Below are 14,393 nucleotides of genomic sequence, written 5' to 3' on the forward strand. Positions count from 1 at the left end.
CCATGGGGAAAAAAATGCCTTCCCGACTCCACATACGGCAATCAGACTAGTTCCCTGGATCAACGCCTTATCAAGGAATCTAGTGTATATACCCTGTAACATTATACTTTTCCAGAAAGGTATCCAGTCCCCTCTTAAATTTAATTAATGAATCACTCATTACAACATCATACGGCAGAGAGTTCCATAGTCTCACTGCTCTTACAGTAAAGAATCCGCGTCTGTTATTATGCTTAAACCTTCTTTCCTCCAGACGTAGAGGATGCCCCCTTGTCCCTGTCTCAGGTCTATGATTAAAAAGATCATCAGAAAGGTCTTTGTACTGTCCCCTTTGTATATATAAATATACATTAACATAAGATCACCCCTTAGTCTTCGTTTTTCCAAACTAAATAGCCCCAAGTGTAATAACCTATCTTGGTATTGCAGACCCCTCAGTCCTCTAATAACCTTGGTCACTCTTCTCTGCACCCGCTCCAGTTCAGCTATGTCTTTCTTATACACCTATTCCTATCCCTGAGCCAGCTCTCAACCCACTTACACATATTTTCCCCTATCCCCATTACTCTCATTTTATGTAACAACCTTTTGTGTGGCACCGTATCAAAAGCTTTGGAAAAGTCCATATATACTACGTCCACTGGGTTCCCTTGGTCCAGTCTGGAACTTACCTCTTCATAGAAGCTGATCAAATTAGTCTGACATGAACGGTCCCTAGTAAACCCGTGCTGATACTGGGTCATGAGGTTATTCCTCTTCAGATACTCCAGCATAGCATCCCTTAGAATGCCCTCCAGGATTTTACCCACAGTAGAGGTTAAGCTTACTGGCCTATAATTACCGAGTTCAGTTTTTGCCCCTTTTTTGAATATTGGCACCACATTTGCTATACGCCAGTCCTGTGGTACAGACCCTGTTATTATGGAGTCTTTAAAGATTAAAAATAATGGTCTATCAATGACTGTACTTAGTTCCTGCAGTACTCGGGGGTGTATCCCATCCGGGCCCGGAGATTTGTCAATTTTAGTTATTTTTAGACGCCGCTGTACTTCCTGCTGGGTTAAGCAGGTGACATTTAATGGGGAATTTTTATCACTAGTCATTTTGTCTGCCATGGGATTTTCTTTTGTAAATACTGATGAAAAAAAGTCATTTAGCATATTGGCTTTTTCCTCATCCTCATCCACCATTTCACCCAGACTATTTTTAAGGGGGCCAACACTGACATTTTTTAGTTTCTAACTATTTATATAGTTAAAGAATATTTTGGGATTATTTTTACTCTCTCTGGCAATGAGTCTCTCTGTCTCAATCTTTGCTGCCTTGATTTGCTTTTTACAGAATGTATTTCATTTTCTGTATTTATTTAATGCCTCCTCACTACCTACTTCCTTTAATTCTCTAAATGCTTTCTTTTTGTCCCTTATTGCGCCCCTTACAGCTCTATTTAGCCATATTGGTTTCCTCCTATTTCTAGTATGTTTATTCCCATACGGTATATACTGTGCACAGGTCCTATCCAGGATGCTAATAAATGTCTCCCATTTTCTTTGTGTATTTTTGTGTCTCAGGATATCGTCCCAGTTAATTGCACCAAGATCCTCTCTCATCCGTTGGAAATTTGCCCTCCTGAAGTTTAGTGTCCTTGTCACCCCCCTACTACCCATCTTATTAAAGGTTACATGAAAACTTATTATTTTGTGATCACTATTCCCCAAGTGACCCCCAACCCTTATATTTGATATGCGGTCTGGCCTGTTGGTTAATATTAGGTCTAGCAGTGCCCCCCTCCTTGTTGGGTCCTGAACCAGTTGTGAAAGGTAATTGTCTCTCATAGTTGTCAAAAACCGATTACCTTTGCTGGAACTGCAGGTTTCTGTTCCCCAATCTATTTCAGGGTAGTTGAAGTCCCCCATAATAATGACTTCTCCTTGAGTCGCAGCTTCATCTATTTGCTTTACGAGGATATTCTCCATTGCTTCCATTAGTTTTGGAGATTTATAACAAACCCCTATCAGTAATTTATTATTTTTTCCCCCTCCCCTTATCTCCACCCACAGAGACTCTACATTTTCATTAGATTCACCTATATTATCACGCAGGATGGGTTTTAAGGTCGATTTTACATACAGACACACACCTCCCCCTCGCTTATCTGTACGGTCATTTCTGAACAGGCTATAGCCCTGCAAGTTAACAGCCCCGTCATGGCTCTCATCCAGCCACGTCTCAGATATCCCCACCATGTCATAATTATGCTCCAACAACATTAGTTCTAATTCATCCATTTTGTTGGCGAGGCTTCTGGCATTAGTATACATGCACTTGATGTTACTCTCTGTACCTCTATTCTTTCTTAAATTACTAACTGTTCTAACCCCACCCTCCATGCCACCGCCACCCCCAACTTCCTTATTTGTGCCCAGGTCTCTATCTGCACTATCTTCCCCTCCTAGAAAATGAATACCCTCCCCCCCAATCCCTAGTTTAAACACTCCTCCAACCTTCTAACCATTTTCTCCCCCAGCACAGCTGCACCTTCCCCATTGAGGTGCAGCCCGTCCCTAGCGTAGAGCCTGTAGCCAACTGAGAAGTCGGCCCAGTTCTGCAGGAACCCAAACCCCTCCTTCCTACACCAATTCTTGAGCCACTTATTAACCTCCCTAATCTCCCGTTGCCTCTCTGGCGTGGCACGTGGTACAGGCAGTATTTCGGAAAATACCACGTTGGAGGTTGCTTTCAGCTTGCAGCCTAATTCCCTGAAATCATCTTTAAGGACCTTCCACCTACCTCTAACTTTGTCATTTGTGCCAATGTGCACCATGACCGCTGGGTCCTCACCAGCCCCTCCCAGTAATCTGTCCACCCGATCAGCGATGTGTCGGACTCGAGCGCCAGGTAGGCAGCACACCGTCCGACGATCCCTGTCTTTGTGACAGATTGCCCTATCTGTTCCCCTAATAATTGAGTCCCCCACTACCAGCACCTGTCTGGCCTGCCCTGCTCTCCTTTTTCCCTCCTTACTGGAGCAGTCACTCCTCCGGCTTTCAGAGGACATGCCTGGCTGCAGCAGTGCTACCCCTGTACTGGCACCCCCCTCATCTGCCAACTTAGCAAACTTGTTAGGGTGTGCCAGATCAGGACTAGCCTCCCTGGCACTCTTCCCTCTACCCCGCCTTCTATCTGTCACCCAGCTAACTGCCACACTGTCCTGCAGCTCCATCCTACCATCCCCCTCCTCATCTATCCCATTGAGCGTCTGCTCTGTGAGCAGAAGACTCCTCTCCATATTGTCTATGGATCTCAGTGTTGCCAGCTGCACATTTAGATCCAGTATCTGGGTTTCCAAATGCACAATGTGCTCACATCTCGCACAGCAGTATGCACCCTCGACCGGCTGGTCAAGGACTGCATACATGTGGCAAGATGTGCACTGGATGGCATTAACAATTGTGGAGCACATTTCCTAATGGAGATTGCACCACACATGTAACTTACTGGAACTCCTCGACACTACATACATTCATTCTTTCACAGCTTACATGCTGACTGATCAGTCACAGGATCAACATTCAACAGCATTAGTCAGTCAAAGCCCTAACTAAAACTCCATCACAGATAGCCAAGTGCTCCTCCACCGATGAGGAGGGGAGAGTGGGATTTGCACTGGGAATATCGGACTGCAACGACTGATCCTCAATTTTCTGAGGTGTCATGCAGCAGCTCATCCCCCCCCCAAATCTTGCTCCTCAAAACTCATGTATGTTGGAGGTCATGTTTAATACATGTGTACAGGGCATCTGGAGGAAAAGCCACCAGTCGAACGTTATTACAGTAAATCAGGAGTCAAGTAGTTACACACAATGGAAGGATGAGGCACATGTGATGCTGGATCCCCACTCACCATGTGTCTGCGCAGGATAGTTTGACTCTTCATATACTTGAGACAAAACTCGCACATGTACAGCCGCCCTAGCCGGGCATACTCCTCGGGGTATGGCGAGTGGTACCAGGTGTCCAGCTCATATCTGCCAAACACTATTGTCTTTATCATGTTGCTTCCTTCTGTAATCTGACCCTGCAATCGAAGTTTCTCCTACAAAGACAATAGTGAGTCCATTAAGCTATGGGTGCCATATAAATCCATGCCCAAAATAAAATGTTAAACTCTGTGTTACTGAATATGTATAAAACACACTCCTAAACTATAAAAGGAAACCTGCTGTGGACACATCTAGCCTCTTGAAGTATTAAAGGTGTATTGCTTGTTTTTTTTAAGTAAAAAAGTGCTAGAAAATGATTGATTTCTTTTTAAATAAGCATCGAAAATTGCAGAACAAGAAACGTGTGTGAAGGACTGGAAGCCTTACGGTTTGTGAGCATGGCGTTTTACTAGTTGCCAGTGTTGCTGCATAGCTTTGGTAACAGAAAGATGCTTTGACAAACCTCCATTTTTTTTTTCTTTTTTTTATAAACTGCAATATTTAAAATAGGAGGCAGGTCACTGAAGGATCAGCGACCTGTCAGTTAAGCCACAATGAAGATGAGGCCAGAGCGCACCAAATAAACACCCGTCGATAAGCCAGCCCTGAAAACTGAAAAAGATCAAAATCACAAAACTGATTTCTTAAACACAGGTATCATTTTAATCAGTGTGATCAGTGTAACAGCGCCTTCCTGACAGTGCCTGTAGTTTACTAAAAGTCCTGATGACAGGTCTGCTATAACATATAAAAGGCAGCCTGAAGAATAGTCAGGTCACTTTAGCAGCTTTATGACTTTTGAAGGCTGAAGCGGTTAAGACAAGACAAAAAAGATGGACCGTATGCAAAGGAAGTAGTTTTGTCATTACTGTGCATTACATATGTCCATTATTTTTTTTATGTTTATTAAGCACTTTCAGGTGGCTTCTGCCTTAAAAAGACACAGCGTGTTAGGCCACATGCACACATGGAGCATTTGGTCAGTATTTTACTTCAGTATGTGTAAGCCAAAACCAGGAGTGGGTGAGAAATACAGAAGTGGTGACGTGTTTCTATTATACTTTTCCTCTGATTGTTCCACTCCTGATTTTGGCTTATAAGTACTGATTTAAGAAAAAAAAACAAAACACAAACATCAAATACAAATGTGTGTACATGGCCTTAAGGTTAAGCTATGTCGCCTCAAATTCTTACCAAGTCCTCAGAGGCTCTGGCCTGAGCCCTTCGAAAAAGCTCAAGGTCATACTCGCTGGTAAGGTTCTCCAACAGCGGCTCCCTGGTGTTGCCATACGTCTGCCTATGTTCCTGTGAGTATACAGAGGCACTTGTTTAGACTAGATTGCATTGTTTTTTTCTTATAAATTTATTACACACATTTACAGTTTTCTAGTATTACCATATACTTCTCCTTCTGTTCTTTGGTTAAGCCAGAATTGCGTTTCTTCCTCATTTCCGTGACTTTTTCTTTATAACGAAGCTGACGTTCAGTGGGAGCCTGTAAAGACAGATAAGCATCAGCTAACAAAACCAAACAGAATAGTCTAGAAGTGTGAGAGTAAAGGCCCCGTCTCACATAGCGATTTACCAACGATCACGACCAGCGATACGACCTGGCCGTGATCGTTGGCAAGTCGTTGTGTGGTCGCTGGGGAGCTGTCACACAGACCGCTCTCTCCAGCGACCAACGATCAGGGGAACGACTTCGGCATCGTTGAAACTGTCTTCAACGATGCCGAAGTCCCCCTGCAGCACCCGGGTAACCAGGGTAAACATCGAGTTACTAAGCGCAGTGCCGCGCTTAGTAACCCGATGTTTACCCTGGTTACCAAAAAAAACAAACAGTACATACTCACCATCTGATGTCCGTCAGGTCCCTTGCCGTCTGCTTCCTGCTCTGACTGAGCCGCCGTACAGTGAGAGCAGAGCGGTGACGTCACTGCTGTGCTGCGCTCTCACTGTACGGCGGCTCAGTCAGAGCAGGAAGCGGACGGCAAGGGACCTGACGGACATCAGATGGTGAGTATGTAGTGTTTGTTTTTTTTGGTAACCAGGGTAAACATCGGGTTACTAAGCGCGGCCCTGTGCTTAGTAACCCGATGTTTACCCTGGTTACCAGTGAAGACATCGCTGGATCGGTGTCACACACACCGATTCAGCGATGTCAGCGGGACCTCAACGACCAAAAAAAGGTCCAGGCCATTCCGACACGACCAGCGATCTCACAGCAGGGGCCTGATCACTGGTACGTGTCACACATAGCGAGATCGCTACTGAGGTCGCTGTTGCGTCACAAAACTTGTGACTCAGCAGCGATCTCGCTAGCGATCTCGGTATGTGAGACGGGGCCTTAAGGACACAGAAAAGGACTTTGAGGGTATGTGTATACTGCAGGATTTCTTGCAGAAATTTTCCTGACAAAATCCAGACATTTCTGCCAGAAATCCGCATGCGTTTTTTTATTCGCGTTTTTTGTGCGGTTTTTCCCAATGCATAGAACAGCGGGAAAAACGCAGAAAATCCGCAAAATTAATGAACATGCTGCTTTTTTTTACCGCAATGCGTTTTTTTTCGCGGAAAAAACCCCACCATGTGCACAAAACATGCAGAATGCATTCTAAATGATAGGATGCATAATGTATGAGTTTTTAGTGAGTTTTTATCGCGAAAAAACCTGAACGTGTGCATATACCCTAAAGCTTTTATATTGTCCTTTAGGAGAAGAGAAGAGTTCTACATCCCTCAATATGGCATGTGCCCTTAGGTTGGCACTTGGGATATTGATAATAGCTTTGGCATATTGCCTGGACTATAGCAAACAGCATCAGTATAAAGGCTCAGTATTACTGTGTCCAGAAATTATTCTATAAAATTATTAACAAAACCAGCCCTACCTGGTGCCGCGTGGCATGCCTGTTGTTCTCATCCTGCCTGTGGGACAGCATTCTGTCTTCCACTTGTTTGTCACGACTCTGTCCTCTTACCTGAAATTCATCACAAGTCTGTGAATGTAAGCAATCATGGATGGGTCAGGTCAGCGTTCTTCAGGAATACACACACAGAAAGAGACACTAACCCCTTCACATTGCACTAAGTGCTGTGAGTAATGGGGTGTTGAACAAAATAGAGGGTTACCTTGCACTCGTCCGCAGAGAGGTTGTGGTACAACGGGCAGCCGGAGATTGAGAAGTGCCTCTCGTGTTTTCCAGTGAGGTGTCCTAAAATACAAAATCAGACAGGAGAAACACAATGTATAAGCCTCAACTGCAGCCTGTTTAGAGCCCCACAGAAATATTATTGTAGCTAAAAGCAATATTACACATTAGATGAAAGCTGGCTGAACCCACTGACTAAAGAAACTGGGTGTCCATCTGATATGTATGGTCTCGAATGGGAAACAAGGATCAAGCAGTTAAAATTTAAACGCTTAATATTTTTTTCTCCCTTTGGGGGAAGATAACCAGATTCCAGATGTGTGGCAGCGGCTTTCTCCTCTCTCCTCATTTAAGACGCATGAATACTTGGCCAAGTGAGGTCGGGATAGACAGATCGGCAAGCTTTAGGGAAGCTATAGGTCTGTACAGCGTTTTAGTCTTATATTGACCTGAAATATATGCAGCCACTAACTGCAAGCAGAAATTTTACAATTAATACATGTTGCCTCATCTTTCAAGACAAAAGACTGGCAACAGATGGCTTAATATGGTCTAAAAACTGCAGCCACAATAAACAGTCCATGTCATGGTCAACTGAAGCTGGTCTGCCCAATGGTATTACCATTTTTTTCTCTTGTTTAAAAGGAGTCTAAAAACACCACAATACTCACACATTGCTTAGTATATTTTTTTCCAGATATGATAATATAGATAGTGCCATTCTATTCCATACAAAAAAACAAACAAAAAAAAAAACAAACAACAAACTGGAAAGGCTGACGCATACCACTGAAACGGGCCAAGTTGACCTCCACTGGGTGATCATGGGCTCTATGGATGCATTTAACATATGCGCTTCACTGTAAATGGACAACTATGGCACCTTACCTAGTGAGTTGCAGCCAGGGGTCGGACACTTCATATTGAAGTTGTAGCTTTCATGAAACCGTCTTCGCTTGGGTCTGTGCGAGAGGTCACTGCCGGAGTCCTTCATGGACAAGTCTTTTGCAATGCTCTCATCGTGAGATACGTTGGGGCTTGAAATGTCTATATCAGATTCTGATGAAGGTGCATTTCCGGTAGGTGTGCGAGGTGGGGACTCGTCATGATCCCCGGTGTTTTTAGCATCTGTGGCAGACAGAATAAATGGTTTAGCACCCCTCCAAAAGATTGCATTTGGCAGAAAGCACACAGAGGAGTCTACTCTACAGGGTCACTGCTAAAACAGACAGCCAGCGTGCATCTACTATGACATAAGAGAGCGCGTCCGTCAATAGTGGAAGCTCGGCTGCACCCCCGTACCTCTGTCACAAAAGTCCACCGCCTGCTCGGTTTCCGATCCCGATGAGCGGGTCTGTCGGAGCGGGTATTTTTTCGGAGTCACGGGGGTGGGCTGCTGCTGGCTGCGGGTCACCCTCCGAGTGGAGTAGGTCGGCTCCTCTGCACCAAACGATTGCAGATTGCCAACCGGACTGGAATCTGGTTTAATACAAACCACAATTTCACTACCCGACATGGTCAACAGTTATGTGACCTGCCCTGTGATTACAGCTTCCTAACCATGGATACATGGCAAAAGGAAACAAAAACAATCTGCCCCCTGAGTAAAACAGAAGGAAGAACAGGGCATATGTCCAGAGATGGGCAACTTCTAGCCACAAGCGAAAACAGACATTAAAGAGGTACAGTAGCCGTCAGGCTAAATATTGCCCATGCCTGGTCTATGTAGTAAGAATTGATAGCAATGCCACAAGAGTCACACTGGAGAAGAAGGTGATGTCACTAATCACATGTGCATACTGTGGGAAACCAACACTGGTCCCAGAACAGAGCAGCAAGTGGAAAATTGTCTGGAGCAACAACCCAGGTTTCTGCATTCAACTGCTACACAGTCCCTTCTGCACCAGTTTTGCTAAATTTCGCCGAAGGGATAGATTAGTCTTGTCATGGGTAGCAGCCTTCAATCACACAATTTCCGACAGAGGTTCAGTAACAAATCATTGTCCAGCCCAAGCGCCGATACTGTAACAATGATGGTAGAAATGGATCCGACATGAAAAATAACAAACACGTTGACCACTACTTGGACAACACAGCCCTTCTCAATCCCCCATGTTTCCCCCTTGTAAAACAACACCTATACTCACATCCAGGCTTGTTGGCACTAGCTCTCCTGGGGATTGCGTGACATTGTCATGTCATGTGATCCCTGCAGCCAATCAGTGCGTCACTCTCCCCACATACATCAGCAGCTTGGGAAAGACAATGCTGACACCGGCAACTAAGGCAAGTGCAAGGGTTATTAATTGACAAGGGGGAAAGGGAGATTGAGAAGGAGTTGTCCAAGTAGTGGACAACCCCTTAAAGACTCAAACCACACAGTGTCATGGCAAGTCATACACAGTGAGCACTTGTAGCTGCCCCCAATTGCCAATATCCATGGTCATGTGTAAACCAGGGTGGTGGCATATTAGGATGCCATAAAGGTCTAATGTATTCAGTGGGGTTGGTGGAAACACCCTCCTCAGGAGCAAGTTCTGCCCATGCACTTTTATACTGTACCAGCAACTGGTGGTTTATCAATGGTTTGCCCCATGAACAGCATTTACCACTTAGCCACAGGTGGATGATAAATGTGTAATCATTAAGGGTCTGGATGCAGGAAACCCACCAGCCCCGAGGTCTGACAATCCAAAGTCCAGTGCGTGAATAAAGCAGTAGTGGGCTTAGGTGACCACTGCTGATCACACAGGCTTATTACTGCTCCATTCACATGGAAGCTGCGCCATTGGGGGGTGGAGGTCTCCGTATCGTACATTTATCCTGTGGATGGAGAAGTGTTTGAGGCAATTCCTTTAAAGGGAACCTGTCACCACGTTTTTGGAAGATGGGATAAAAATAGCGTTAAATAGGGGCAGAGGTGGGCGTTACATTAGTGTGTGTGTTATGCGTTTATTACCCACCTAAGTTGCCGAAATAACTTTGCAAAGTCTCCGTTTTCGCCTGTCAATCAGGCTGGTCAGGTCGCATGGGCGTTGTCTTCCCCCAGATTTGGCGTAGTTTTCCGTTGGTGGCGTAGTGGTGTGCGCATGCCCAAAGTCCGGAATCCTCTTCCAGGGGATTTAAAATAGCGCGGTGTTCGTTATTGCATTGGTGATCGGTGGGCGCGGCCATCTTCCTTTGGCCGCGCGTGCGCAGAAGCGGCGCTCTGCTGGCCGCGGCTTCAGGAAAATGGCCGCCGCGATATCCATCTGCGCACGCGCGGCATCCCGCGGCCATTTTCCTGAAGCCGCGGCCAGCAGAGCGCCGCTTCTGCGCACGCGCGGCCAAAGGAAGATGGCCGCGCCCACCGATCACCAATGCAATAACGAACACCGCGCTATTTTAAATCCCCTGGAAGAGGATTCCGGACTTTGGGCATGCGCACACCACTACGCCACCAACGGAAAACTACGCCAAATCTGGGTGAAGACACCACGCCCATGTGACCTGACCAGCCTGATTGACAGGCGAAAACGGAGACTTTGCAAAGTTATTTCGGCAACTTAGGTGGGTAATAAACGCATAACACACACACTAATGTAACGCCCACCTCTGCCCCTATTTAACGCTATTTTTATCCCATCTTCCAAAAACGTGGTGACAGGTTCCCTTTAATAAATACAGCCAGGGCTTGGATTCCATGCTCATACACCATATCAATCAATATCACAAGACAAACCAGGGAAGTGTACAAACTCTCCACACATTTAGTAGCGTCACCTTCGATATACAGATGTGATCACAGATTCAGTGACTGAATGATTCCGATCTGGTCTGTACATCTAATACACAGCCCCCTACCTGACCTCAGTATACAGGCCTGCACCACATTAGAGTAAAAGCCGAGTGCAAGAAGAAAAGTAGCAAGCAAAACGTGTGACCTGCACAGTAGTGAGGTTGTACATTCACCAGTGTAACATTATTGTGTTACCATCCTCACAGACTGATCCGACACACCAATACAAGGACCACGGCATCACAGCTTATGGCCACAGAAACAAGAAGCCACCGGCAAAACGCAAGTTGGGAATTAGCATTTGGTCTGAGGTATGTAATACTAGAGTACTTTACATCTGGCACTATATAGAGGTTCTTGCAGTTTCTTTTGTATGGTGCTTATCTATACCCATCTATGGTCTGGCTATAACCTCATCACATGGCGGGTACCTTATCTGTATTTATATGATTAAATATGAAGGCTCAAGGGTATATTCTATTTGGGTAACATTGCATCCTATCCTGGCTGTGTATGCACTGGCACACTTTACTACTCTCTCTGATACATTTCATGCTATATTGATACTCATTTCTGAATGTATGCTCTATTTTTGCTATGTGGCAACATGGAGAACGTACCAATAAAGTGCACCGGTGTGTGTATATGTATATATCTTGCATATGTTACATCTCTTGAGATATTATATAATATAGTGCACATACATTTCTAATAGCATTTTACGGAGATTACATATATATTTTTTTTCTTTGTGTACTTTGGCTTAATAGTAAATGGGCATGATGTAGTAATTATTTACATTTTATAACCATTCCTCACACCATTTTTTTTTAGATATTTAAACAACAATTTTATTCTGTTCTTTGTGGCATTCCCCCTTGTAATGTTTTAATAAAAGGTTAATCACAAGACACAAGATTCTAACCATTTGGTTATGTGTCTTTTTGCAGGTTATGAAAGTGGATTTCATGTGCACTAACGGGTCAGTCTTTCCCTGGTACCTAAAATGTAGCACAGTTGTCCGTACCTACATATTTTATCTGAATGGGTGACGGCTCGATGCAGACCCTCTTAGATCTACATAACATAGGAGATCCCCATTTTAGTATTATTATACAAAGGCATTGCTCCTATAAGGCCTCATTCGCACATTCGATTTCTCTGTGTAACAAGAAAAACAGACTGATGAGTGATCAGACTAATTAGTGTACATGGGAAAATGGGACGTGTGAAAGAGGCCGAAGAGTGAAGAACAGTCAATAGCATGCAATCAGGATGCAGATTTCATTTTCCAAAGTGGATCTGAAAAATGGGATCCGACCGCTGCCAACATCCCTCATGGTTTTCTGATTATACACGAAAAAGAAAAAAAAAAAGGGAAAAAAGAAAAGGGAAAAAAAATCCCTAGTTTTTCCAAGCTGGTCACTGACACAAGGTCTGACCTAGGCCATTATATCTGCCACAAAGAGCACTCCACCAGTGTTCCCCCCACACAAAATGCGGCTTCTGACAAATACTCTCTGCATTTAGATGCACTGTCCATTTCAGAGATCAACGGATATATAACATCCTGACAGGGGTCACCAGTAGCCTGGTGGCATTCACCAGTGACAAAATCTCAACAAGGTAACCATCTGAAACATTCTGATACAGCCCCATACAGTGCTACAACATCAAAGCATATATAGCACCCTACCCTATTATTGAGCCAATACGTCTACTTGACCAGGAAAGATTTGCAATGTTTGTTTGAAGCCAGAATAAAGCCTGTGAATGGCCAAGTTGTGCCCTAGTTGATTTAGTTTTCCTATATAAGGCTGTGTGCACACGTTCCGGATTTTTCACGATAAAAACGCATAAAAAATGCATACATATGCATCCCATTATTTAGAATGCATTCAGCAATTTTTGTGCATATGTTGCGTTTTTTTCCGTGAAAAAAAAAACAAAAAACAGCATGTTCATTAATTTGGCGGATGTTTTTTGGATTTCCCACTATTATTGCATTGGGAACCTCCGGAAAAATCCGCAAAAAAGGCGAGAAAACCGCATACGGATTTCTTACAGAAAATGTCCAGTTTTGTTCAGGAAGTTTCTAGAACAATTCCTGACGTGTGCACATTAAGGCTATTAGACCGTTTACCTGGAACATTTGGCTCTATATAACACTTATTCATCATGTTCTGGAACATGCTGCAATTTATTTTAACATTATCTGGGTTTCAATTTTGTAAATTTTTAAGATCTCTTCTTGCTGCCAAGAAAAAGAAAGAAAGAGCCGCCGTTTAAAACTAGAAAGAAAAAAAAAAAAAAGAAATCATCCTGATCACGTCCTACTGACACGGACAAGAGTGACGTCTGACACACCAATCATTTCCTTTCCAGGGAGCCATGAATGCTCGACTGATCCAAGAATGCTCCTTTATGGGGAGTTTGGAGTGGTTTGTTTAGCAGACAACAGTCCTGTGTTTGTTGGACATGATCAAATCAGCTTTTATGGGTGTGATGTATAATTGGTTTGTGCTTGCTGTCAGTAAATAAATCCTGGTCAGAGACACAGAACATCATATTGATTTGTTATACCAGAATATCCCTGTCTCGCATGAGACCCAGCAACATTTTTGTGCTCCCTTGCCAAAAGCAAAAACATGCAATACCAGAATTTAGCAGAAGTGAGAGGCTGATAAAATGAAAACAGCAGAATTAGAGCTACCAAATGCACTTTTATAACTTCGGTTCCTTATTTAAGGCGGAACAAATTAAAATCAATGGAGCAGCCATTACCGCTAGCACTCAGCAAAACTACTAATGAACGGTGTTAATACCCTGGGTGCACTTATAAGACATATTCAGCTGCAATCCCTATCTGCTCAGGTGAACGCCTAGGATCTAATTCAATCCAATCTGCAAGGCTAGGGTCAGAAGCACAAATCATGAAACCCCCTCCACGCTAACTCATTAGTTGGACTGTAAGCTGCCATGCACCTTGGCTCTGTAAGCAAGGAATATTAAAAAAACAAACAAAAACAATATAAATTATATATATATATATATATATATATATATATATATATATATATATATATATATATATATATATATATATATAATGTGATCAAAGTAATAACCATCGGATCTGTACGGAGAAGTAATAAGGTGACAAAGCACAGAAAGCATTTTTGATCAGTTACCGACTCAGTGAGTTCCTTCCTTTAATCCAGCACCAATTGGGTCTCATTGCTGACAGATTGCGAGAACGATCAGGTAGAGGGAGATTCCGTTAGTAAGAAAACCCAGATTTCGGCTGACGTACCTTGTGAGCTCTGGCTGAGCCTTGCTGTGGATCGGGTGATGCGTGCAGGCCCTCGGGAGTTGGCGTCACTTTCAGAACTGTCGGTGTGCTCCATGTCTGTAGAGAAATCGGAATCTTCTGTCCCATCCGAACTGCTTCCAGCATTCCTCTATGGAACAGACTGTGAT

The 14,393-nt window shown here is 43.9% G+C and overlaps 1 protein-coding gene across 11 annotated transcripts in view; it reads right to left on the reverse strand.

Moving 5' to 3' along the window:
- The window catches only part of KAT7 (lysine acetyltransferase 7), a 29,348-nt gene that overhangs the window by 10,945 nt on the left and 4,010 nt on the right, over positions 1 to 14,393 (reverse strand). For 3 of the 11 annotated variants that reach the window (XM_077252561.1, XM_077252564.1, XM_077252565.1), the window contains 8 exons: positions 14,227 to 14,374; positions 8,438 to 8,614; positions 8,024 to 8,263; positions 7,116 to 7,198; positions 6,875 to 6,982; positions 5,380 to 5,478; positions 5,178 to 5,288; positions 3,905 to 4,096 (listed from right to left, as the gene is read on the reverse strand). In XM_077252561.1, coding sequence (XP_077108676.1) covers positions 3,905 to 4,096; positions 5,178 to 5,288; positions 5,380 to 5,478; positions 6,875 to 6,982; positions 7,116 to 7,198; positions 8,024 to 8,263; positions 8,438 to 8,614; positions 14,227 to 14,374 — 1,158 coding nt within the window. Of the gene's footprint in view, positions 1 to 3,904; positions 4,097 to 5,177; positions 5,289 to 5,379; positions 5,479 to 6,874; positions 6,983 to 7,115; positions 7,199 to 8,023; positions 8,264 to 8,437; positions 8,615 to 14,226; positions 14,387 to 14,393 lie in introns of all 11 variants that reach the window. The other 8 variants (XM_077252563.1, XM_077252566.1, XM_077252568.1 and 5 more) reach the window with 5 other exon arrangements.

This window comes from Ranitomeya variabilis, chromosome 4, assembly GCF_051348905.1.
Source record: "Ranitomeya variabilis isolate aRanVar5 chromosome 4, aRanVar5.hap1, whole genome shotgun sequence".
NCBI classification, from domain to species: Eukaryota; Metazoa; Chordata; class Amphibia; order Anura; family Dendrobatidae; genus Ranitomeya; species Ranitomeya variabilis.